The 27,314-nt window shown below is 40.2% G+C and overlaps 1 protein-coding gene across 1 annotated transcript; it reads left to right on the plus strand.

The window, feature by feature from the left end:
* The first annotated feature begins 703 nt into the window (after positions 1 to 703).
* Positions 704 to 24,752, plus strand: galnt17 (polypeptide N-acetylgalactosaminyltransferase 17). Its single transcript, XM_031739905.2, has 13 exons — positions 704 to 1,020; positions 1,130 to 1,226; positions 1,337 to 1,835; positions 2,914 to 3,097; positions 8,377 to 8,543; positions 14,442 to 14,616; positions 15,478 to 15,675; positions 16,182 to 16,299; positions 19,814 to 19,999; positions 20,181 to 20,318; positions 20,663 to 20,758; positions 22,263 to 22,424; positions 23,462 to 24,752. Exons 3-13 carry the CDS (start codon positions 1,592 to 1,594, stop codon positions 23,594 to 23,596), a joined length of 1,803 nt encoding a protein of 600 aa, XP_031595765.1. The 5' UTR covers positions 704 to 1,020; positions 1,130 to 1,226; positions 1,337 to 1,591; the 3' UTR covers positions 23,597 to 24,752.
* Positions 24,753 to 27,314: the final 2,562 nt, after the last annotated feature.

Here is a 27,314-nt window from a genome sequence, read left to right on the forward strand (position 1 = left end):
CATTTGGTCTAAGAACTGAAGAAGGTTCTGGGAGGAGAGGGTGAAACGTCTTCAAGAAACTTAAAGAAGTCCAGTCGCTTTTCTTTCCAAGCTCCTTAGAATGTAATTAAGCAGCGCCTGCAAAACACCACCCAAAATGTGTCACTAAAATGTAGTCAACTTTCATTTTTTATATTTAATATATTTAATATTTATTATTTTATTTACTGACTTTATGCGTAAAATTAGAAGACATTTTTTGCAGTTTTGTTACAATAAAAATCATAATAACACAGGCTACTATAATTTTATTGCTGGTTTCTCACTTCACCTGCTCAGTAGTGGAAGATCTTATTTTAAACGAGAACTAGAGGAAATAACAGGAACGCCACGTGAGAGAATTTAATATAGAAGTAGAATTGGGTTACTGTCTATTCTGGCTTTGTGATTTTAACGACACTTGTGAAACAAATGTGTAAAAGAAAAAGAAAAAACTGTATAGACTCCTGTGGTGAAATCATCAATAAAAACTGTGCCACGTTTTGGGACCCACTGTAAAATCCAGTATTTAATGTTGGATAATTGCAGCTAATTGGGTGCCAGTAAGCAGACACCCCACCCACCACCACCCTTAGTGAAACGTTGCCGGATTGATTCCTGCGTTCCTGATGAGGGCTGTACACACTGTAGGGAGAATTAAAGGAAATAACAGAGCACAACAAACAAGAAGCGCTTAGAGAATAACAGGAAAGCGTCGTTTTTATTTGCTTCTGCTGCCGCTGCTGCGTTTCCGGACTACCTTCACCGGGGAGAGGATGCTGCATCCCCCATCTCCGCTCATTATCCGCGCAGTCTCCTCAGTTACGTTTCACTGTGATCAACGAGTGTCGGGAGTCAAAGACGACGTGCGAATAAGACAAGAAGCAGAAATTTGGAGTGAACATTAAGAAGGTTTTTATTGAGCATCCGCGAGAGAATTTTTTTGCGCGCTGCCCGCTTCAGTCGCATCACTGCCGACTTGTGTTAGACGCAAAGGAGAGGGTAAAAAAAAGACACTTGATATTCTCCTTTCTGTTAAATTATTTAGGAGTATCTGTTCCTCAAGCCCAACATATGCTCGTGTCTTTGTCTTACATGATTGTAAAGCAAGGCTCGAAGTGGCGGTGACACGGATGAAAGCCGATGGCCAGGCGCCCCGAATTTCATCAGAAGGGGGATGCAACCTAGAATAACCCCAGTGTCAAATGGTAAGAGCGCAGCTTATGTCGAGAATCAGTGCACTTGCTCAGAAGTGGAGAAAAAAACTGTGAGTTTCTGCAGCTCTCGTAAGGTCTGTTGATGTGAATTATCCCTGCAGCTTTCCACGCAAGGCAAAGAAGACCTGAATCTCGACACGTTACGGGGCGAGTGTATACTGCTGCAGCTGCGGACTGAGACAGCTACACACACCGCGGATGAGAGCATTGCTTTCTGTCACACTTCTCTGAAGTCAGGCTGAAGGGCGCATGCATAGTTGGCGCATTGTAACTATAACGCGCCTCAGGTTTCTCCTGAGACTGTCCCTCCTCCTGACCTCTTACGCACTGGAAGCCCGGACACTGGTGACTTTTTAATGGCTTTTGTGTTCAGAAGATGGAGGGTCTTACTGGTGCTGAACGTGCTCGCGGTTGCCGGGTTCATTACTTTCTGGGCCAAGTGCAACAACGCACGCAGCATCCAGACCACCGGTCCAGAGGCCGCGGGTGATGGGAAGAGACCCCGGGGCAACGGGACGGCGCAGGGGCCCAGCGTCAGCCATGAGGTGCTGCTGAAAAGGCTCAGCTCTCTGGAGGACGTGGTGTACAGGCAGCTAAACGGTAAAGAGCACGTTAACATTTAAAGTGAAAGAACGTGTCAACTTGATTTCCCTCAAGGAATCTGAAAAAGTTAAAAGTCAGTGTTGTCTGACTTTTTTTGACTCCCTCGTGGAGCCCTGACATGAAATGTTAGAAACTAATGAATAAGCCTCCCTGCATTGTCCCTAATAATGTCCAACAGAGTCAGCTGCTGGATCTGGCACTCCTCTCACATTATTTCAGTAATTATGGGTCATGCATGATGAGAGTGTGCTCTCTGTTAGAAAGTCTGCATCTACTGAACCACTGAAGAAAGAGTCAGCAGTTACCAAGCATATTTAATACTCCAGCTGTAGAGCAGCAGAGATCACCAATGGCAATTAAGTTTCCAATAAAACATTTAATTTTAAATACAAGTGTGTCGGGTTTGGGTTTAAATGGATACATGGGGCTGATTACAACAGGATGCAGTGAATTGATTTTCCCTGCAACAGTATCAAGGTTATCCAGAATTGTACTTTATTTAATCCCTGAAAAGACAATGTCTTTATTGCACTCTGAGAGGTTAGAGTTTAATGTCAACTTCCGAGAAGGAGCTTTCAGGGTTCTGGTGTCTTCAGGGTGCAGGATGTTTGCCAACACAGAGGTTCAAACACAGTGAAGGGTGGTGTGGTACGCGTTAATTGTTCTCCCTCCCCCCTAAAGACAGAGTGAAAGCTTTAAATCCTTCACTTGTGTAATTTAGCAGATGTGTAGAATTGAATTTTCCTCCCCATCATTAAATGAAGGCTTACTGACCTCAGAACAGATAGGAGGGGTTTGGATTGGGAATATTTCACACATCCTATTTGTAAATTGCGTCCATAGATTGAAGATATTCTCTGTGACTCTGTGCCAACTCTGGTTCTAATGAACTCGGCCCAGAAGTTCACCTGCTTTGACAGCCACTGACAAAATACTGTATATTCATGTGAGTTTGGAGCTGTGATGGTAAGGCAGGCTATCAGCTGTGGGCAGTAGAATGCATTACTGAGAGGAGAGTGACTCAGGCACACTAAAGGATCCTGACATGTAATCTTCTCTTGTTTGCCTTGCTCAGGTCTGTCCAAATCTCTGGGCCTGATTGAGGGCTTTGGGGGTCGGGGTAAAGGCGGCCTCCCTGCCACGCTGTCACCGGCTGAGGAGAGTGATGCCAAATACCTTAGGGAGAAGTACGGCTATAATGCCTACCTCAGTGACAGAATTTCTCTGGACCGCACAATACCAGACCATCGGCCTAGCAAGTGAGTACAAGTCAAGTGAGGAAACTTTAAATTGCGCTTCAGATGGTTGAGTCATCCAAATTTTACATTTTTTCTTTGCTTCTGAGATATCCTCCTCGAGCCTAACACAGTGGACATGGTTGACGTTTCACTTGGGTCGTTTCAGCATTAAAAAGAAAATAGATGAGCAACATCGTTTTTCCATAATCAGTGTCTCAGTTGCTTTGGATAATGTAGAACTCCCTGAAAACAGTCCTAATTTTTATTTTGCTCCAGTAAAAACTGATGTACGTGTGGATGTATGAATAAATTCAGTCTCAGATAACACACCTTTTAATGTTAATGCAGTGTTATTTATTTTCTAAATATAGCCCACGCAAACGTCAGTAATACTCAGCTAATGACTCATAAAACTTACTGCCTGCATTATCCAAATGTTGTTCTTGCATACTGAAGATGTTGACTTTAGTGACGAAGGGGTAGGTTGGAAGTCAGAAAGAAATCTTACACGACCCTGTTTCTTTCATCAACACGGGCTGGCGGAACAATATACGGTCCCCTGTATTGATGCTAACCCTCTGCGACCATATGGAAGATTTATTTTTCATTTCTCCCCAGAAAATATTCAGTTTCACCAGAGTTTCTCTACTCTCGCAGATCTTGTCTTAACTTCCACTGTGCCCCTCAACTCCCTTTTCATAATGTCATTTCAGCTGGTGAAATTGCAAGCTGGAAGCACTTTGATATCTTTATAGCACCACCCTGCTTTGTAGGCATTAGATAGGTTCATTTTCTGATCCTTAGTCCACTGTTAAGAGGAGCCCAGAGCTGTTGAGTGTTACCACAAGGTTCGAAGACTCATAGATTTTATCAACTCTGGAAATGCCATCAGCTGCGAACTTCAGATGAGAATTTTTGACCTGCCTCCAGCCTTACGACTTAATGAGTTCTCACTATTTTATAGCCCAGCCCAAATGTTTGCACATGCTCCAGTCCTATTTCTAAGATCCTAAAATAAAAAGTGACGTATATTTAACAACTGAATAAATGATTGCTCATTGGTTTTGTTTGTTTGTTTGATAGCAGTATAGTTCAAAAAGTGAAGCATGAATTTGCATTAAAATTTAATTTAAGGGGTTGGCTTAACGTAGAAAGGATTGACTTCTAGAGTCGGCCTGGTTCTGGATTCTTTACCATTGTGAGGTAGCTCAAAATTTCAATTTTTTTTTATGTTTTAAAAAAATAACTAAAACTATCAAATATCAAAAATAAAAATGAGAGACTTTATGTTGATGTTTTTAAGGCAATATCACAAACAAATCTGAGTCTAGATATTCGTTTGAATCCAAGGATCCAATTTGTTCATCATGGAAAGGTGTGCATCAGAGATATGCTGTGTCAAACTGCTCTTTGTTGGATAAGCGAGTTGATAAATGTGTGATTTTCCCAGGAGTGCCCACACTTTTGCATAGAGCACTGAGGTTGCCCTTGCATTAGCTGATTGGCATCAGCTGTTTCATTCATGCTTCACAGTAACTGAGTAATTCACATCTGTGTGGCAATCAGCAGACTAGTCGTGTCTAATCATATCCATGCATGTGTACAGCACAGCCATTATAAGGGGGCGCAGTGGTGTAACACAGCTCTCCCAGGCAGCCTCATCTGTGCTCGATATGCTATATTTTTGCATTTTTAGTTTCACATATCTGATTTTTTCACTTTTTCAAACAAAATCCCAACCCTATAGTATTAGGTAGTAACAGTATATGCACAGTATATGAACAGAGGTGCAGAAGTTTGGGTCGCGGATGTGCTTTGGTGGCTCTCTTATGGTACCAGCTGCTTTTCACAGCATACATGAATCCTTTGACTCTTTTTTCCATATACTTCATCTCCCCCTTTTAGTCTTTATTACTCTCCCCCAGCCTCTTATGCTCATATCTGATGAAGTTGCACTATAAGTCTTGGTTTGACATCGGTCAGCAGGCGTTCACGCACACATTCACAGTGTGCTGTGTGTGCATGTGGATGTGTAAGTCAGTGCTTGGGTACAAAATGCTTACCTCAAGTTTGCACATGGTTTTATTTATGTAATGACTGCACGCTTCTATGTGTATGGTCTTCATGTCTTATGGTCATATACAAACAGCCGTGTGTATTATGTCTTCACTAATTCTTAGTTAAGGGTTTGTAGCTTCCAGCTAGCTGAGAGTGAAGCAAGTCACAGACCCTTTTTTTGAAAATCACTGATGACAAGAAACACTGGGTCCTTGGTCTAGATGAAATTCCAGTGCCCTCATTCTTCTTCTAGAGGGTCTTTTATGTTGCTTCGATCAATGTGGCCAGTGAAGCACGTTGGGGTGCGGCATTTTCAGACATAGACACAGCATGTAAGCTGGTGTCAGAAGAGTCTACTCTGTTTGACTGAAGGAGCCTTTACACTGCATAGCTGGAGGTTGTGGAGAAGCATGAGAGGAGCAAGAGAAAGAGACAGAAGTAGGAAAAAATAAAAACAGCATTTTAAATGATCTTCTGTCAACCTGCTCGGCTTTTCTAGGGTTATTAAACTTGCTTCTCTTTTCAGCAATGTGGTACATGTGTAGAAATAAAAGTGGACCCGTACTGCACATCAGTACCGATCATAGATGTGACAGCATTAGTTTGTAGTGATGTTAAGTCTGATGAGTGCCATTAGAATGGCCATCAGCTGATGAGCTGACTCCTACAGCCATAATCACAGTCATACTTAGATTAATCAATGAAGCTGTACTTGTAAAGTGACAAGTTCACACTCCCACTTTTGCAATCATTCATGCTGTTCCCTTCTATCTCCTACACACTGCTGGTTCTGGTTACGCTGATTGCACCGTCCCTGCCTCCTCCCGTTCTTAATTCGTATTAACATAATTGCTGTAGTATCTCCTACCTGCAGTATTATGTATATGCAGTACAATCCCTACATGATTGTAATATAGGGGTTTTAAATATGTTCCCGTCAGACTAGTCTGCCTCTTGCTTTTCTTTAGGAAGCTTTTCAAACATACAGCTTTGCCTGCACATCCTTTAATTAAACAATGTTAACAAATTGTATGAAGAAGTAGTTTTTTTAAGCCTTATTCATGTGAACCTAAAGGATCTTCTGGAACCCTCTTTGTCACATATAAAGCACAGTGCAAATAATCTTGAGATATGCCTATTTTTTTTTAAACATTTTGCTATCAAACAGCCAGATTTTTTTTCTTTTCTTTTAGTTGAATCTATGAAGAATCTTAAAGATAACAAAATTTGATAGGTAAAAATAGCATTTTGCACCAACAAGGTGGTTCCCAAAGAGCTATTTGCCAAAAATCTGGAATGCTGTGAGTCCTTAAAAAATTTGAGGAAACTGGAAAAGTGGAGGACAAAAGAAGAAGTAGCAGGACTAAATAATTATGTACAGCAGATAATAATAATGCATACTTTGGTGATCCCTGTGGGGAAATTACTCTCTCTACATTTGAGCGATTCACTCAGTGAAGCAGTGGGCAGCCACAAATCAGGCACCTGGGGAGCAGTGTATAGGTATGGTACCTTGCTTAGGAGTACCTCAGGGTAGCCATTCAGTGGAGTCGAAGCCCCGACCTTCCGATCATGGGGCGACCACGCTACCTACTGAGCTATCCCTGGCCCCAAAAGGGAGTTCCTATACTGGGAGTCAAACCCAGGCTGCCTGGTTGAAAGCCAGGAAGCCTAACCGCTAGACCATATGGGAAGTGTATACAGATGAACTGTATACAGCAACAAGCAAAGACTCAAAGTACCTGCGAGATGCACTGGCCCTTTAATGGATCCATCTGCTGTTTGCTGAAGCCTCATCAGAAATGGTCTCAGTGGAAGGCTGTCAGGAAGCCATTTTTAATGAAGAGAAACAGGGTGAGGTATGGTAAATTACACAAGAACTGGACTATTATCAGTGGGAACAGGTCTTACAGCATTATGAATTCACATTTGAAATTTTTCGTTCAAATAATTGTCGATATGAGTGAAGGAGTGAGGAGACAGGAACAACAGAGAGTGTCTACATCCACCTGTAAAACACAGTGAAGGCTCTGCCATGGTTTCAGCCACTGGTGTTGGGAATCTTGTGAAAGCTGATGGAATTATGAACCAGATATTAAGATTTTGATCAACCATGCAGTCCCTCCTGAAAAGCATCTGGTTGGCAAAGGCATAATTTTTTAATTATGACAATGTCAGTGCAGTAGATCAGTCATGGATTGGCCTCCTCAGAGCCCAGACCTCAACATTTATTAAAGCAGTGTGTTCAAGAAAGAGAGAGTTCAGGCTATGTTTGATAGTAAAGGTGGTCATACCAAATATTGACTTTCAAGTACATTTTTTGCCTTATGTACTGTATTTCCATTTATGTTTGCACATCTTTCAGTAAATTGCTGTGCCTATTTCCCATTTTCCAAGCAGAATATAAAGCAATGAGGATGCCTCAAGACTTTTGCAGTATTGTATCAGAAGGAGAAAAAAGGTGACAAATGTCCCAGTTCTTTGTGGTTAATCTTGTTAATGCTGCCTTCTGTTTTCTAATGGTTTCCTGCCAAAAACCCTAAAAAAGTGTTCTCCAACCTCGTGAATTGAAAACACTGGATTTGTTATAGAATAACTTCTAATTAGCGTTTCATTTCACATAGGAAATAAGATAGTCGATAAAAGAAAAAAGACGTGAAAAGGAGACAATAAAAGAAGCCCCTTCCTTTCCCATATGTGCTAAACTTAGAGCCAAAGCCTCACCCTGCCACTTTCCTCTTCATTAGAGCTGTTTAAACAAAACAACGTAAAAATAGGGCTTCTATCTCAAACAGCACACACAGTGAAAAGGCTGATGTGGAACAAAAATCCTTGCGATTATAGTTGAACAGGAAGCGGCACGTGCTCTGCCTTTCAGCCCCATTGAACAAGATGTCAGCAGCTCCACGGAGGTAGTTTGGTCTTTTGCTGGAATAATTGAGGCTGAGTGGGACGTACAAATTCAAAATTAAATATGCGAGCACTCAAAAATTAAGGTTCACTGAGAAATGTCCTCATTTTTTAAAAGAAAGGCATATTCATTGTTATCTAATATAGCATTCAATTGATCAGAAATGTTAGAAATCATTGTAAATGGACTCATAAATACCAAATCATTATTGTCGTTTTAATTGTATACCTATGTAGACTAATTTTCCCAAACCATCACTCTAGTGCTTCACTGGCACCTTGTATTAGTTAATGCAAGTAGTTTACAGGTGTTGTATCGTGTCTTTCTACAGATGTAGAAAGGTCAGCTACCCAAGAGACCTTCCCCAAATCTCCCTCATCTTCATCTTCGTCAACGAGGCTCTGTCGGTGATCCTGCGCTCGGTCCACTCAGCTGTCAATCACACACCAGCTCACTTGCTCAAGGAGGTCATCCTGGTGGACGACAACAGCGATGATGGTCAGTATAAATTAAATATTTCCTTCAGCTAATACCAAATAAGAAGAGTGGCTTTTTCGCCCTCTGATTAGAAGCTGGTTTATAGTGAGTGAAACACAGAATCAAATCATTCCATCTCAAATTCACTGAAAGTCATTAGCAGGATTTCTACTGGAAGCAACAAAATACACATCAGATTGTCATTCAGTATCCCAGAAATAATTAGCTTATACAATAAGTATAATGTAACATAAATATAGATTGATTGATTGATTGATATACCTTTATTAATCCCACAAGCGTAAATTTCATGTTATATATAATTATATAATTAAGTTTTACATTATAAAACTGAAACTAGAGAGTGAAAAAGAAGGCATACAGGCATCATCATATGAAAATAAATATTCTTGCCAATGTTACAAAGTGCCAAATTATAAAAATTATTTCAATCTGTCAGCATCAAGGATTCCAATTTTTAGATAAATGTGTAGTATTTTCTTCATTTTTACTTTTTTAAATGCTTCTGAGTTTGCGTTTGTGCGATTTTGTAAGCGAGTTTTGTAGATTGAAGTTACAACCAGGCAAAAGACTTCTTTTACAAATGTCAAAACAATCATTGGAAACTGGGGCAAAGCATTACAGCCCTCTAAAACCAGTATTGTTTGAAGAGTATTGCATACAGAGTCTCCTATAGAGCTACCCTCTTTGACTTTGGCATGACAAATTTGTGTCCTAATCTGACCCAGCTTCACTGTGATAAAGGAGCTGAAAGCAAGACATAAGAGGACTTTAATAAACTAAATATAGCAACACACTAAACCACATTTTTGTTCCCAGTAATTATGTTTTAATAGACATGGCTACTGTTGAACCTGAGGTAGGATTGAGGGTGGGAACAACCATGACTATGCAGACATATACATTAGCTGATCATTTGGGGCAGATCACAATGAAACACAAACACACTATAAACGTAACACAAAGCATCCGTTCATACTTTTTTCATGTCTGTTACACTTAAACATGCAGATATATTGAAACATTGTTTCTAAAGGATGAAAGGCATCAGACTTCTGATGGGGCTGTGTTTGCATGTCATGGGGATGAGTGTCTCCTTGACAAAAGCTGTGGTCATTGCTTTTGAAAAGAGGCATTTTCTGAGGTGACTGATGGTGTCAAATGTTTGTGGAGGCAGACAGGCAGATAGAGGCAGAACACACAATTGGATGTCACAGGAGAGATGTCTCTGTCATATTTACTGGGCAGGGTGAGAAGATGAAGAGACGGCAAGGGATGAGAGGAGGGCGAGGAGATAAACTGGGAAAAGTGAAAAGGAGAGGGGAGGCACAGCAGAGATAAAGAGGTGTTGGTGGAGAAAAATAAGAGAAGAGGGGATGACGTAGAAGACAGAAAAGGTCAAAGAATGAAGAAGGCTGAAGGGTTTGAAAACAGGCAAAGTGAAAGGAGGGGCAATGAAGAAGAGAGAAAAAAGGAGATGAGAAGGAGAGGCTCAGAGAGCAAACCAGGCTATTAGAGAAAGTGGCATCGAGAAAGGGAAAGGATGAGAGACAGGGAGGCTCTAAGATAAATGAGGTCGGACAGAGAGGAGGGGAGAGAGCGCAGGCAATGGCAATGAATATCTAACAGAGAAGCAGGAGAAGAAGCAATCAAGGAAACAGAGACGAGATAGTCGAAGCAACAGAAAGCGTTTGCCTTGTAATCGGAAAGAAAAATAACAAGGAAACAGGAAGAAAGAGATGAGATAGTCGAGCTTGCCATCACCTTTGTGCGTGGGGTATGTAAAAGCGCTTTGGGGTCCTTAGGGACCATAAAGGCTGGCAATGTCATTTAATTCATGTACATGTACTGTCAACAAATCCATGAAAAGATCAAAGCCAACAATGCCTTAGTCTCTCACGCAACACTTTCTGACTTCCCTACCTTTTCAGTTTCACTCCCCAAGCCAATTGGCTTTTACTAAAGTGTCGCAAATATATGATTTCATTCTTATACAAAGGGTACATCTTTTTCTAAAAGTGCTGTGTGCTGAAGTTTTTACAAAATGTTGCTCAAGCAGGAAATAGAAAATTGGACATGGGTCTTTGGTTCTGAACTAGTTTCATTCATGATTTGCGTTTATCACATTTTTGGACTTCTTGTGTAGTTTTTGGTATAATTTATACTCCAAGAGTCATCTTGGCAGAGGATTGTTGTCAGTGCTGTTTGTCTGTAGCAAGAATACACAATAACTACCTGCTGGGATTTTATAAAACCTGGTGGAGTGGTGCATCATGGATAAAGAAAGAATAGGAAGAAATTTTGCTGTGGATGTGGATCGCTTTAGTTAACAACTGCAAAAATTGGTCTTAGCCATGAATGTGCTGTCTGAGTGTTAATTTCTTTTTGGCATCTGGTAATGCAGCGAGTTTGCTAAACAGAAATCTATAGCGGAAAGAACCACAAGGACTCAGATGTTCAAAATGGTTGTAAACACATGCCCCACCCAAAGTGAACGACAGGTTTTCCTATAGATAACTTTGGGGATAATGAGTAGCAGCATTTGGCGTGTGAAATAGAACCGGCTGGTGATTTTTGGTGTGTTATACATTATCAAGAAGCATATGTGACAGTGCAGCTTACAGATGTATTTTAATCATTCTTGTAAAACAATGGGACTTAGCATAAGAAACACGGAGCTACACACTGGGAGAGTGAAAGGACTGAGACAGCTGAAGCGTTCTTTCACTTGACACTGCTGGTTGGCTGACAGCCAGCTATCCATCACAAAGAGGAAGACATTGCAGTGGCGCACAGGGCGAGGCGAGCGAACAAATAATGCTTACCCTTCTTACTGCATGCAAGACACCCACCGCCATGCTCTTGCCATATATGTGTGTATGTGAGAAAACACGCATGTGAAATGAGTTTGTGATGAGGAGTGTGTGTGGAAGAAAAGAAGTACAAGAACAGAGAGAAAGAAATGGAAGACAGAGCACGAGAAATGTGTTTTTCTCTGAAGGAATGTTGCTCTGTATATCACTGTGCATGTGTGTGTGTGTGCGTGTGTGCGTGTGTGTGTGCGTGGGTGTGTGATACAGCGGAAGAAGGGCTGTGAGTGTTTTGGTCCGGAGGGAAAAGGCTGATGAGTTGATTGAGAGATCAAAGGTGGCGCAGTCGCTGATGCTCAGGAAGCCGTAGACCCCCGTTGGTGTTGTTTAGAGTGAGTTGGAGCTTAAAACAGCACCGCAGGGAGCTGAGTGAGAACTTTTATGTCATCTCTCTATTTGTATGTGCTTCTTTATTTATTTATTTATAAACTGTGTAGTTGTGGTGATGAATTTGTATGTTTTTTATGGTTGTTTTCAGCTCTTGATAGTGTAGCAGTGACAATAGTTGGCATACATTAGTGGTTATTTAGGACAGGATGAGCTAAAAAGCCTTCATTTCTTTATATTTTGCTAGGAAAATGGGAAATAGATGTAGCAGTTTATTGAAACGTGCAAACATAAATGGAAATATAATGTATACGGTCAAAACAGAGTTGGGACATTTCTAATGAGCTGTTATTCTTCAACACAGCCTGAACTCTATTAGGCAAGCTTTCTTTCTTAGGTAGCCCTCAGGAATAGTTTTGAAGGCTCCAGCCTTTTTGAAGGACATTCAAAGCTCTTCTTTCAATGTTGGCTTCTCTGTCAAGATGATCCCACACTGCTTAAACAATGTTGAGGTCCGGGCTCTGGGGATGCCAGTCCATGACTGATATGTTCTGTTATGTATTCTTTCTGTCCAGGTATGCATTTACTGCACTGGCAGTGTGTTTGGCATCATTGCCATGCACAAAAGTGAAGCCGTTGGCAGGTTTCTGCGTTTATAATTCCATCAGTTTAGACAAGATCCCTGTGTTTACCTGTGTTTTACAGGTGAATGTAGACACTCTCTAACGTTCCTCTGTCCTAACCTCCTCTGACCATACTGATGATTTCAAATTTCGTTTCATAACTCTATCTTTTGCCACTGATTATCTGTCTACTTCTTGTATAATTTGGCATACCTCAATGTTTTCCCCCTGTGTGGCTTCTTTAAAAAATGGCTTACTGACAACAAACACTGAGACCATTTCTGATGACGCTTCAGCGAATAGTAAATAATAGATGAATCAAGCAAGGGGCCAGATGCATCTCTCAGGTCGTGTGTCAGTTCTTTGTTATTTCTTAAGGACGCAACTTTCAAATTCTGTCCACCTACTGTAGATGTTTTTATTTAACCTGCCAGTTCTTTTGTCCTCTACTTGTTTAGTTTCCTCAAAGATTTATAAGGACTCACTGCACACCATACTGACATATGGTCAAGTTTTCAAATAGCTCTTTGGAAATCACCTTGTTGGTGCAAAAATGCTAATTTAAACCTATCAAACTGTGTTATCTTTGTCATTTTTTTGTGCAGGAAACAAATTGTGTATTTGTGACAAGCTGCTGGTAATGTGCCAGTAACAAATTTGTCCCTTGGGTTAGGTGCCTTTATTATGTGTGGCTGATTCATAGGAACAAACAAATAAAGGACTGCACTGAAAATGATTGAAAAATGATGTCCAAAGAAAAACTTTGAAGGACCTTCAGAAAGCCTGAAGAACGTGAAAAAAAATTACAGAATTAAAAGACAGTCCGGTTCCTTGGAAGCAAAATGTAAAGACAGGAGAGATGGTCCAAAATGTTTACACATGACTCTATGTAACTAAATAAGAGCTTTAGGATTGTCTGAAAGTATTTGTTTGTGTTTTTCCTTGTAATTATCTACTCCACTCTATGTTCACCTGTTCCTTATTACCCAGCTGTCCCTCGTGTGTGTTTACCTAAAGTGATTTCTGCCAGTCTTTGTCAGCTCATCTGTGAGATTGTTTCACTCATGTGCTCTGCAACAGTCCCTCATGTTCTCTGCTTCACTGGTTTTTTCCTCATTTTCCACCCCTTGGGCTTTGTTCTCACAGTATCATGTTTGTTTAATAAAGCTTTCTTTATGGTGGTTTCGCTGATTTTGTGCCTTAATTTGGAAAAGCTTACAAACCTAACACAAATAATTGGGGTATAACCCACAATCTCATTGAGCCTGTTTGAGTGCACAAATGTCAACGAACTTAAAAAGGGCTAGTATGTGCACTTTGCTAAAGAAATGCCTTATAAGTGAGTATATTTTCATAGGTATATTGAATATTTTTAGTTCTTTGTCTCTGGACAGCCTAAAATAAAAAAATCTCTGCTTAGTGCTTAGTGGGTTGCCCTTTGTTTTCTTATCATGTTGTTTCACGCAACCATTGACATGAATGTCAATAAAAAGGCAAAAATCTATTAAATACTAAGGCTGGATGTGAGGTTTATAAAGGAGTGCAGGCTGCCAGTGAGAGAAGTGAGACAAAAGAGTTGTCATACTGGGAATGGTTGCTTAAGCTCACTCTGCTGTCCTTTCATATTTATCGACATGAATTCCAATTATTATGATTGCGTGAAAATAATTATGCAAGCTAGGCATAATGTGTCAGGCTTTGATTGTTGCTGCCAGAGGGGACTCTGGAACAGAATTTCTTCTTTTTTCCTCCTTTCTTTAGTAAAGAGGGCTGCAATGGATCTGATGTTAGAGAAGCTAAGAAAAGAAATACAAGCACTTTCCTGCGCATGTAGAGATTCTTCTTATGCTCGCCATTTGTGTAATTTAACTTAGCCGCAATGGTGATATAGTCTTTTCAGGCTTTATTAGTCCTGACATCAGATCAAGTACTGCAAAACTCCAGCTGGCAGACTGTTCAAGGACGCATCTGCAGATTATAAGATAAACTGCAGATTCAAATATCAACTAAAGATCAGTCTTTATAGGCATTTCTGACTTGCTTTGTTTGATGTGTTATCTTCATTTTATGAACTGTAGAGCAACTGAAAGGTCCACTGGAGGAGTATGTGAACAAACGCTACCCCGGCCTGGTGAAGATTGTAAGGAACCAAAAGAGAGAGGGATTGATCAGGGCCAGGATCGAGGGTTGGAAGGTAGCCACTGCTGAGGTGACAGGATTTTTTGATGCCCATGTGGAGTTCACCCCATCATGGTGAGTAGGTCCTATCATCTAGCGGGAAACACAGTGTTGTTAACAGTCAGGAGTGAATTTTTGGTATTTGGAAGAAGGCTTATTTTAGTTTAAATTAAAGTGAAAGCAACAAAGCATTCGAAAACAAAAGTGACATTTGCTCAAAATTAAATCTGGAAAAAAACATATCTTATTGGAATAACTTCATCATGATAACAACAATGACCCTAATAGAGCTTTGTGTATAAGTGTTAAAAGAGTGCTACAAAGTGTAAAGAAATCATGGAAAGAGAGGACAAAGGATAGCTGAAGCTGCATAAAAGGAAGAGTCAAGCTATTTCACGCCTGAGAAGTTTTAAAATGAGAGACTTGAGGCTGTGGGATCAGGTTGAGCAGATTTTATTGAAAAAAAAACATCACAAGCACACATAAAACACACACCAAAACAGGACCCCTCTAGGAGAACTTGTCGTAAAAGTAAATTTTTAGTAACCATAAAAAATGAAGGTGATTTTGTAGTGATTCAAAAAAGCTGAGTGCTTGGTGGTGAACTGAATCAAAGGCTAAATACTGTCAAGAGATTAGCATGCAATGAGAGAAAAAAAACACTAAGACAACTGCCTCACCCTGTTGATATCTTTTTGTAGATCTCATTTTTGAGCTCAGTACATAACTTAAGGTATACCATGCAGTTCACTCACTGCACCCTGCAGAGCTGAACTAGGCTGAATCAAACAGAATTAGTGATAAAGCTGGTACAACACAAGGAACTTTCTATTTGACTGAAGTGGATGAAAAAAGTAGTGCTCTTAAAAGATGTTATATACTTTGTCACTGCACATTGGCTAAATGTGCGAGTGAGTGTGTTTGCACTCTTTTCAGGGCAGAACCAGTTCTGGCTAGAATAAAGGAAAACCACAAGAGGATTATCTTGCCGTCAATCGACAACATCAAGCACGATACCTTCGAGGTGGAGCGCTACGAGAACTCTGGCCATGGCTACAACTGGGAACTGTGGTGCATGTACATTAATCCACCCAAAGAGTGGTGGGAGGAGGGAGACATGTCTGCACCAATAAGGTACGCCAGCTTCTCCCATATAAACGTGAACACAGATCTCACACTTCTGTGACATTTTTTTTTCCACTTCTTTAAGATTTTCAATAAAACTGCCACCAAGTTCTTTTTTAGTTTTGGGGAAGATTAGGGGAAAACAAGAAAAAAGCTCCCGATGGAAAACCAGACTTCATCAAAGCTATAAAAAAATTACAGCCTAAAGTACAGAGTGGTGAGAATAGGATTTTAATTATCTGATTATCACCCGTATATTTGTGTTAAATTGGATTTCCTTCCATTTTTTAATTAAAAAAGAGAATAAATCACATGAGCATGTGCAAAAATGTTTACATTCACCCTCCACATAACAGGCTGAAATATAAAGTGTGAAACTTTGCATAGTGGAGATTTGGGTTGCAGAAAAGTACTCAACAATAAACATCAGATAAAGCCACAAAAAACCACATTCACCACATTCTTGTGTTTGCCAACCCTCAGTGTCACATGATAGTGTGTTTTCCTGGCTGCAGGACGCCTGCCATGATTGGATGCTCCTTTGTGGCCAATCGTGACTACTTTGGAGAGCTCGGTCTACTCGACTCAGGCATGGATGTCTACGGAGGGGAGAACATCGAACTAGGCATCAGGGTTTGTGTGTCACCCAGTTTCCTCTTGTTCCTGCTCCCTCTTTACCCCTGTAGGTTTTAAGTGGAGCAGTGGCCACCGTAGCGTGGCACCACTGATAAATGAGGCCCCATTAAGAGTCCTGGAGGACCAGTCCTGTGTGAGCAGCTCACAGCAGGGCAATGGAGATAAATAGGTCACGTAGAGCAGGAAGGTTGGAGTTTGTTTCTGTACATTTTGAGAGATTGGAGAGTCTTTTGTTTTTCTTCAAGGGTATTAGATTTTTCCTGAAAAAATAACGTCAAACATTTTCACAACCTGAGTATGTTGGCTTTAATCCAGCAAGCTAAACAATCAAATATTTTTAGAAAGACAAAAAAGGTTGCCTTGTCTTTGAATTTACTTGGTCATAACTTGACTCTGAAATGGAAACTTCTTATATCTTGTCATCAAAAATATCTAGACTCCCCCCAAAATAATGTCTAGATAAGTAAATGTGTACAGATGCAACAAAACAGCTAAAATTCAGCTTCAGCGCACCTACATAAAATATTGCAACTGCTGGAGATGAAGTATTGCCAAAGACATGAATCTAGCCCACAATGTCACATGTCAAGAACCACAATTCTTTCTGTGCCTCTTTTACTACAAAGCAGTGGGACATATATCCAGAGTCGCCTGGTGACAACAACCTTTCTTCATTTCACTACAACCCTTACAAGAGGATTGTTTAGATGTGTCCAGGGAGAAGGACCTCATTCAGAGAAACTGTCATAACAAACACTTGAATCAATGACTGTTTGGGTTTTGACAGGATTCTTGGGATAATGAATGCCAAGTGGTAGATATCAGCACTCTTGTCTTTTTCACCTTTATGGAGCAATTTTGCATGGTTGTTGTCCAACATCTTTTACATGAAATCATAGTACTGTTTCTTTATCTTAGAGTGTGGCAGAGAGCAGTAAAATGGGTTTTTTTGGCATACCCTCTGTTGGTTAGCACCCGTGTTCTTGGGCAACAGAAGCACATAGGAAACCTATGTGCCCATTTTCTGTTTGTAGTGCTGTTTATCTGTAGATGGAACATGTTTCATATTGTTCCCAGTGTGAAGAAAGACTGACGGACCTACTTTTTATCCAGTAGGAATCTTTGTCAGGAGTAAAATAGGTTGCATTTGTGCGATTGTTTGACGACCTGTCAGTTTGAAGTTTTCTGTTACGCCCACTTTGACATGGGTTCAGATAGCTTGGATATCCATGTCTTCATTATGTTCACAGCAGAAGGCTCGTGGGTTAGACACACTCAGCAGATACTCTATTAGATACATCTTGTCAGTACTAGGTTGGACACTCTTTTGCCGTCAGAGCTGTCTTAATTCTTCATGGCATATATTCAACAAAGTTTTCGAAACATTCCTCAGAGATCGATCTTGGCATGATGGCCTCATGCAGTTGATGCAGATTTGTCAGCTGCGCATTCGCGATGGAAATCGTCCATTGCACCATACAAAGGTGCTCTATCTGACTGAGATCCCCTGACTGTGGAGGCCATTTGAAACCAGTGGACTCATTGTCATATTCAAGAAACTACTTTCCTGTTAGCTCACAAGAGTAGCCCCTGATATGGTCCTCTGCTGCTCTAGCCCATATTCCTCAAGGTTCAAGATTCAAAGTAATGCAAAAGTGGTTTGTAAGAAGGAGGTATCTGTTTTACTGTTGCTTTCTTATCAGCTCAAAGCAGTCTCTGGTTGGGTCTGGTATCAACAAGGTATTTTCGCCCAGAGAACTGTCTCTCATTGGATATTTCCTCTTTTTTGGACCATCCCTTTGGATAACCCTAGAGATGGTTGTACAGAAACATCGTAGTAGATCAGGAGTTTCCAAAATACTCAGACCTGTCCTTCTGTCAACAACAACCATGCCTAAAGTGTCTTAAATCTTCTTTCTTTTCCATTTTGATGCTCAGTTCTTCTGTGAGTAACCTGCCAACATCCACTTTCTGCGTAAATTATGCATTATGAGAGCAGTTAATCTCCTTTTGAAGCTTGCGGATGTGCACAGAGAGGTCAATTCAGGGTCCAGTGGTTTGATCTCACTCACAGTCCTGCATTAATGAATTCACAGCACCATGTCCTGTTCTCTTCTGTTCTTCAAGGGGTTTTCCTCTGAAGCCTCTGTGTTTGTTTAAGGGCTGTGTTTTTCTGTGGATGGGATAGTTCCTAATTGGTCACTTTCTGGCTTTGTACATTTGTTCTCCAAACCTGCAGAGGATACCTCAGTCTTTACCTGCTGATTTTGATGGCTATCATCGTGAATGAAGTAAGGATTAAAGCTAGGTCATTTCAAATTTGGATTTCACCACTGATGAACTTAGAGATTATAGTTACATTATACCCTTATTTGGGCATGTCCATTTTTCCTGAGGTTGTATAGAAGCTTTCGGAAAATGGGATGAATACCACTGGCTGTTTCCAGAGAGGATACTGGGAGGAAGTTATCTTGTTCAGATTCCTCTTTCTTCAATAGAAAATCTGCTAGGTCAAAAAGCTCTTTTTAAGTTTTCATTAAGAGCTATTTCAGTAGTTTTAGATGCGCCATAACATTGTTCTAGCCATTCTGATATCATTCTCAGCTCAGCTGTTGGGTGGTTTGTATGTGGAGATAATTGATTCAACCTACATGCTCTGAGGTTTCTTTTCTAAACCACTTCACAAGCAGGTCTCCCTCTTCTGCCGCAGTTAATTCTTAAACCTTTAGCACCAAAAATGAATGATGTCCAGTAGTTCTCCACTTTATCATTAAACTTTCTTTGACCTCTGTTAATGAGGAATCATCGAATCTTGGTCAGGTCAGCAGTAGCAGAAGGGTTGCAGTGGTAACTTTAATCGTTTGACCGAGCTGTTGTTGTGTTGCTCTTGGGGCTATGCTAGCATTCATGTCTTATTGTACTGGCCCTCTATCCTACATCAAAGCTGGGAAATAGCATGGTGAACTGTAGAAGATGTTTTGGCCACATCTTCAAGCATGACTTGGGCTTCTGACCGTCTCTTCTTGTTGATCTTTAATGACATGCCTGGAATCATCATGGTGTATTCGCTGACTGGGAGAGTGCTCTGGATGATGTGTTGTCACAGCAAACAATATAAGCAAAAAAACATGCATTTATGCATGTATACTCACAGTTGGAGCTTAAAAGTTAACCCAGTGCTGAAGTGCCGAAAACCTCAGCTCCTCTTGATGCCCCTTAAGGTTGGCTAGAAAAAAATGAATAAAAGGAACAATTAGATTTTTTTTTATATAACAAAAAACAAGAAGAAAAACCGAGAAGGACTGCTAAATGTACAGATGTAGCTTTCATTAGTTCCAGCAGAAAGAAAACACGTCCTTCCAGGTGCTCTATGCTCCAGCTGTTAGCTGTAATTGACTTTATAAATCAGGGACATCGTGGTGACTGTGCATCTGCTTATTTATATTTCCTGCTGCCCAGCAGCCAGCAGTATATTATTGTGAGCTTTAATTCAGACTCCTACTACCCACAGGTGTGGCTGTGTGGAGGCAGTATGGAGGTGCTGCCTTGCTCCAGAGTGGCTCATATTGCACGAATGAAGAAACCTTACCACAGTAACATAGCTTTTCACACACGGCGTAATGCCCTGCGTGTGGCAGAGGTCTGGATGGATGAGTACAAGTCCAATGTCTACCTGGCCTGGAACATCCCCATGGAGGTGAGAACGGCATTTTTCTGCAGCAAGACCTCTCTCAGAGAGGATGCTGTCAGTCATGTTTGTCTGTGACTATCAGATGTCCATATTTTCATGTACTAAGAATAGTTTTTCAGAGCCAGACAGTTTTTCTTTTGGTTCCACACAGAGACTTTAAGCATGATAACTTCATTTGCTCTTGCAGAACCACGGTATTGATTACGGAGACATATCACAGAGGGTTGCACTGAGGAAGAGTCTGCAGTGTAAGAGCTTTCACTGGTACCTAGACAACGTTTACCCAGAGATGAGGAGGTACAACGATACGCTGTTCTACGGTGAGGTGAGCCATGAAGGACAAAGACACAGGAAAAAGTAACAGTTTGTAGATGTAAGATCTGATGTACATATGAAACCACTGAAAGTAAATGAATGAGATGTACACAAAGTCCTAAGAAACTTGTATCTTCTCCACAGACCTAAAAATAAAAAGATAGCAGGCGCTCAGAGAGCATGTACATCCACATCTTCTCAGCTGTTAATAGAAAATAAATGAGATTCAGGACTTTGTCTGATCCACACTGACATATCCTTGTTTTTAGCCTTTATACATTTTTAATCAGTAATTATTTTGGGGAATATTTATATTTTACGGATTAAGTCTGACTCTTTTTTTGTGTATTTAAGGTCCGCAATTCTAAAGCAAGCCACCTGTGTATGGATCAGGGTGTGAAGGAGAACCACACAGCCACCCTGCACCCATGCCATGGGTGGGGTCCTCAGGTACAACACTCTTCCTCACTACCATACTAAAGAGTATACTCCATCTTTTTCCAGTTGCTTTGCTTTCTCATGAAAACATACAGTGAGCTTCTCCGGTGATGTGATTTGCAGCTGTGTCTCAATCACAGGCTCAGCTGAAATCCTCCAAGGAGCGAGTTCTGCTGTCAGAATAAAATTGTGTCTTGCACTTTTTGTGCTGAAGCCCTGAGTCAGCTAGTGTCAGCTCTTCATCCCTTCAGTCCTAAGGGCCTCTCTTTTTAGCTCACAGTGGTAAACAGGTGCTTTAGGCAGAAAGTCAAGGCTTCAGTGGTAAAATGCTAAAAGAGCTAAAAATTCAATTCAATTCTGAAAAAATGAGTGCCGCATCACCCTTTCTTCACAAGAAAGGGTGCTTAAGTTGCATTTTTTAAGTTATCCTTTTCATAAAACAAAAAGTCTTCAGTTTTTATTAGACCACCAGTTTTTCACACTTGCACTTCCACAGAGATAAAAGCGACCCCATGGTGTCTTAGCGTGGGTTCTCTCCAGGTAGTCCGGCTTCCTCCCTCAGTCCAATGACATGCACGCTAGGTTAAATGGTGACTGGCTGTAGGTGTGTATGCCAAACAGACAAGGCACTTAAATGCATAAAATAAAGTGCTATATGTGTGAAAAGGTGAATATAACCTGTAGTGGTCAGAAATACTAGAAAAGCACTTTAATAAATAATGTGTTCTTAAGAAGAAGCAGTGACATCTAGGGACCACAGGTGAGATTTTTTAAGCTTTTAAGTCCAAACACTCTTAAATCACCTGACTTCTATGATGTTCTGCAAACAGGATGCAGTTACTCTGCAAAAAGACTCAAACTGGGCTGACTGGGTGGTTGATGGAAAGCTTTATCTTTAGATCTTTTGCAAGGCATCGCAACCACTATTCATGCTTTGCTAAGAACAGAAGGTGATATAAACAATTTCCCAATCAGTCTTTATCGTCAGCACACTCAAAGCCTCAGAGCTTTAGATGCAACCAAAGGAACTATTTTATCTGCACCGCTAAAGTGGATGTTATTAATAATCAGCTCGGCATCTGAACGAAAAAGTTGAAATGAAGTGAAAGACACAAAGGTTAGAAAACAGAGCAGGCAGAATCTGACTCACTTCTGTTTTTTCTTTCAGCAGAATTTGGTGTATATAAAATGTTAGGGCTATATGTGGGTTAGAACTCTGCTGAAACACTGTGATTAGCAGTGATGTACAGGAAAATCTTTGTGTTTAGCACTCAGTGAAGAACAAAGACATGTTTTGCCCCTCAGCAGTATTTGGAACAACACCAGCCTCTTGTTCAAAGCAAGCAAAAGAACCCAACAGCTTACATAATTAAAGAAAATTCCTGCCAGGTTACCTTCTACTTGTACATCATCACATACTTATTTCATCGTTAGCTAATAGAGAGAACAGTATTCACACAGACAGTTCAGTAACTTTCCTTTTACTGTATGTGTGACATATCTGTTTTCCTCTTAGTTAGGACGCTACACTAAAGAAGGTCAGCTGTTTCTGGGACCCCTAGGCAGCACTGGTGAGGACACTCGATGTGTGGTGGACGATCAGATCAGCAACTTTCCTCAGCTCCTCAACTGTGAAAAGGTGACCAACGTGAAACAGAAGACATGGCATTTCTCTCAGGTGAGAAGTGTAAAGAAATCTGTCTTTTTCAGTGATTTAACTGAGTGTTTATGAGAAAAACAAAATGTTACTGGCATAGAGTTGAGAGGAAGAATATCTAAATGTCAGATTTTAAAAGGGACCTATTGTGCTCATGGGTCCATTTTTTTTCTCTTGGACTCTAATATGAGTAGCTCTGCATGAACCTTCATTTCTCCTATACTGAGCATTGCTGCAGCCCCGTAGTTCATGCTTTATCTGACAGAAGCCCTTTTATATTCCTAATACCTCAGTTGAAGCCAACTTTCTTGGTGTTAAAACCTTCACAAACAGAAGGTTTTAACACTGGGGCCAGTAGGACTTCTATGGTCACAGCTAGAGCTGTCTGTCTGTGATGACTATATTAGGATATCATCTCTGCTATTACTGAAATCAAAGCAGTCTGGTTAACAGGGATTATTTGCACATAAACCGAGACTTTGGCTATGATTAATATGAACAATAACTGTTGTAACATTATATTTATGCTAGAAAATAAGGGCCCCTTTTAAGACAACTAAACCCGGACTGCTTAAAGGGTAATAACACTAAGCAAATTTGTAACAAGCAACTCAATATACCTTTTACTTTGGCATTCATTCTCTTTTTCTTTTAATGTGAAAAACCTTTTGTAAGTCAATTTTCCATTGGTCTTTTAGTTCTGTTTGGTAACCTTTAAAAACGAAAGAGTTACAGCCTGTAGCTGTCTTTGCACGGGAAGAGGAGAGCTTGAACAGTGATGCTGCAGACCTTCTGCCACATCGATTCTTTGTCACACAGCAGGACAAGGAGTGAAGGGTCCTGCAGATGCAGAAGTCTTAGGGAATTAGGGAGACCTTACTTATTTTATTCTATTCATATAGATGTATAGTAAAGTAAAAATTAGTGCCATTTTTTAAGAAAGAGGTTACAACGGTTCATATAAGGCCTGGTTACTGTTCTGTCACCGTCACGCGTTGTTCACAGCCATCCGTGAAATCTGTTAAAACCAAAGTATTGTATCTCCTTCTGCCTTGCAGAACGAATCGATCATAAATCGGGCTACTGGACGCTGTCTGGAGGTGGTGCCGGCTAATGTTTACTTCGGCCACCTGCTGGTCCTGCAGTCCTGCTCGGGGCAGAGGTGGACCATCAAGAACGCTATGAAGCAGTGATCGCCTGGCCAGTTTCATTGGGACCAATTACAAAGGCTATTTCCAAGAGCTGTCACCTGACGTTACCTTGGCCAATGGACAATCAATGATGCGGGGGCTCCTTAGCTTTTGAAATAAGACTCAAAAAGAGATGGCTTTAAGGAGACGAGTGATGAGGTGGTTTGGAAACAGTTGATGTTTTTTTGTTTTTGTTAGTTTTTTTTAAAAACATGGACATTCAACGTGGTGAAAGTTTAGCATGAGGACCGTTTCTCTATTTGAATTTTACAAACTTTCGATGTGATGTTGCCATAATTCCTGTGTGCCACTTCTTTACAGTGTTTAAGTTTTAGTAGACATTTAATCGACCAAAAGTGTGTTCTTTCTTATGTGAGGGGAAAAAAAGTTTCCCTCCTCACAATCTTTCTGCAATATTTCATTCTTACTGACATACTTTGTCTTTTGAGATATTAAAAAAACAATAAAATACCTGGAATTAAATTTCAGTTATATGCACTGATCAAACTACATTTGTAGTTTTCAACGTCATGAAGGTTTTAGTCTATGGTACTTAGAAATTAAGGAATGGCTACTCGTGACAGGAGAAAATTTTACACAGTTTAGCAAAAATGCCCGAAAAGTGATTCTTATGTTTTTCAGAAAATTCAAAACCTTGTAAATATTTATAATTTTAAGAAAAAGATGCTAAAAATATTACTTGGTGTATTGGAGCCTTTTTTGTTTTTTTCAATTCACCCCAACAAGGACTCTGGGCTAAATCTCACTTCTATGTTTTATGGATTTTGACTTTTATTGCCATTTTTCCACCAAGCATTCTGTAGCATCAGATGCAATACATCTCGTAGCATGAACTACTGTAAGCAGTTGGGTACAAAGTTTATTTGTGCTAAGTTGATTTATTTGGTTAACTGCTGTGTGCCATAACTACTTAAAACCTAGTCAAACCTAGGAAGCACTTTTTTGGACAAAGGGTTGGAACGTGAACGAGAGAGGAGGATTGAATCAGGAATGCACAAAAGTACCAATAGTGGAAATGCGGGAGGCCGTAAAGGCTGAAATTATTAACGTACTGAGATGTATATGATGTCATATATTAAATTGCATAAGTGTGATCAGCTGGATTTTTGCTCCCAAGATTGTCTTCCAATAAACAACTGGTTTCCTGGGTTGTGCTTTGTTACTGTGTTCTAGGATGCATCTGCAGTCTTTAAATTTGTCATACTTTAATTAGTATGCTTATTTCTTTCTGTTTAATTTTATTTTCAAGCTTGTTTTTATTTTTTTGCTGCTAAACTCATGCTTTAGTCTGCTTTTCTGGACTATAAATAAGGTAGAGACAGCAAAGATGAGCTACCATGCCGGGCTCCTTTTAACTGCTCCATCCATTTTCATGGTTGTGGTCAAAATATTTTTCCCATGCTGTGAGATTAGTCCTCAAAATCATCCCCCAAAATAGAGTACTTCAAAAGAGATTTCACCCTCAGCTTCCAGCTGCATGGCATCTGCTGTAACTTACACCAACTCGACTTAAGAGTACTTTCATCACATCTTTTATAAAAGCGCTGCTACACAATATTACCCAGCCACAAATGAAGCAGCCAGGTGGCCGAACATTAAAGGGACTGTCCTATAAATGATAAGTTATGGATTCAATCCTGAAGCAACCATATGTCCTGTAAATAGTGTCCTTGAATCAGGCACTGACCTCCTACTGCTTACTGTCGCTAAACTGCTCTGGATGAAGCATCAGCTTAAATGCTTAAGATGTAAATGAAACAGGAGGAGACTGCTGGGAGCACAAGGGCCTGTTTCTAGCAGAGAGGGGGAGAGAGTGAGGCGGCTCTGAAGGACAGAGCCTGCATGCTAACATAACACTGAATGCTGATCAGACTCTTAACGAAGAGACTGCTCATCGCACTCTGGCGTGAAATAGGATTACCATATGTTGGTTAAAGTCCTGCTAAATGTAAGCCAGCAGTAAATAATAACAAGGGCAAACTGATCAAATAAACTTGCTGCGTTACTCAGATAAGGTTGCATTTATGGGGATGGAAATTTGTATAATTTGTAGATTTTAGCATGTAAAATAATTTTTAAAGGATGACAAAAAATCTAGAAAATGAATGTAATTCATTTACATTACTGTATCATTGTTTGCATTGTTCTGACCAGCAGTGTCCTGCAGCTCCCTGTGAGCACTTAATGAAAGATGTTATGGTTTAATGTCAGGACAGAGAAATCACAGTTGTCAAATATGATTTTGCTCTAATATGCACCATGTGGCGCTGTATGTTTTTCTGTGATTGGAGGGTAGTGTCACTGCAGCTGTCACCCCAGCCTGCTCTCTGCTGTGCCTCGGGATGAAGAGTTGTAAAGAGTAGCAGAGATACAGATGTAATTACTTGACAGAACAGCAACACTATATGAAAATGTGACAATTTCATAAAAACCCACTGCAGCAAGGGTCACAGATGATACAATACACAATACTGTGCACAACTCTTTAGGCACAGATGTTGGCAGCGAAGCATGGTGAAGCATCCCGCTGTTTTAGTTTTTGTTGTTTTGGGTTTTTGTTTTTTTTGCAGAGAGCGTGTCAAAACTACAGACTAGAACTACAATTAGATCTTTTATCATGCAAAATAATCAGATCGCTCAAGTTCATTCTGTAGCATGACAATGACCCCAAACAGAGCCAGAGTAATACCTTCAGAACATGAAAAGAAAAGAAAATGAACAGAGGGTGTACTGAATGTGTTTCATTAAAGGGTTTTATCAGACCTTGATTTACGTTTACGTCACCTTGTGTGTTCATTGTTGAGTAAAAACTATTGATACCATTATTTTTATACTATATCCTCACTTCACAGCGAGAACCAAAATCTGTTTCTTCTTTCTTTTGTACTAAACATGTCGTTCTCACACTCTGGAGCCATTTTGGTAACATCTCCAGGCACTTATTTGTCCAATTATTTTTAAGCTTTGTCTATATTAACTTTAATTTCAGCGATCACGGATGATAAATTTGGGTGTTACACAGCTCTTATGGTAAGGGGAATATAAAATATAAAATTTAAAAATGTAAAAATTATAAAATTTGCTGACTTTGCACCAAAATAGGGTTCTATGGTTGGTTTTATGTTTCTACCTCCATCATTGCTTCATTGCTGTTGCCGAGTAGATTTGAGGGTCCTGTTAGCGCCGGTGTCCTTCTATTATAGTGATACTAAACAAGGCAGGAAATTATATTTTTATTCTACAAAATGAAATGAATATATCTACTCTGGAGAAGTGTTTGTGAATTTCAACAGATCAATGAGCTCGCTGCATATGTATGAAGTGCATTTTTATCACGTGCAGTTTCACCATCTCAGTGCCGAATGCTTCCCTCTTGTGGTGTCCTGGTGGTGAGAAATAAATATGACATGTTATATGAAGTATATAATAAAAGCAAAGGCTTCACGTGAAGAGGAATTTGCACTGCTTTTAAGCAGGGTGACCTGCAGTATAAGTCAAAGCTAATTCCAGCTTTTTTGTACATAATATATGAAAAAAGACGATCTGATTCCTGGCAGCAAATGACACATGCAAAAAAGCATTGACAGGATAAATTCAGTTAAAGGGGAAAATGTAATTAAGTCAGTTGTTGGCATGAGAAGCAAATCAGTGCAAAGGTACAGAAAAATACTTATATTAGTTTGGAAATCAACAAGCAAAG

This window comes from Oreochromis aureus, linkage group 14 (assembly GCF_013358895.1).
Source record: "Oreochromis aureus strain Israel breed Guangdong linkage group 14, ZZ_aureus, whole genome shotgun sequence".
NCBI classification, from domain to species: Eukaryota; Metazoa; Chordata; class Actinopteri; order Cichliformes; family Cichlidae; genus Oreochromis; species Oreochromis aureus.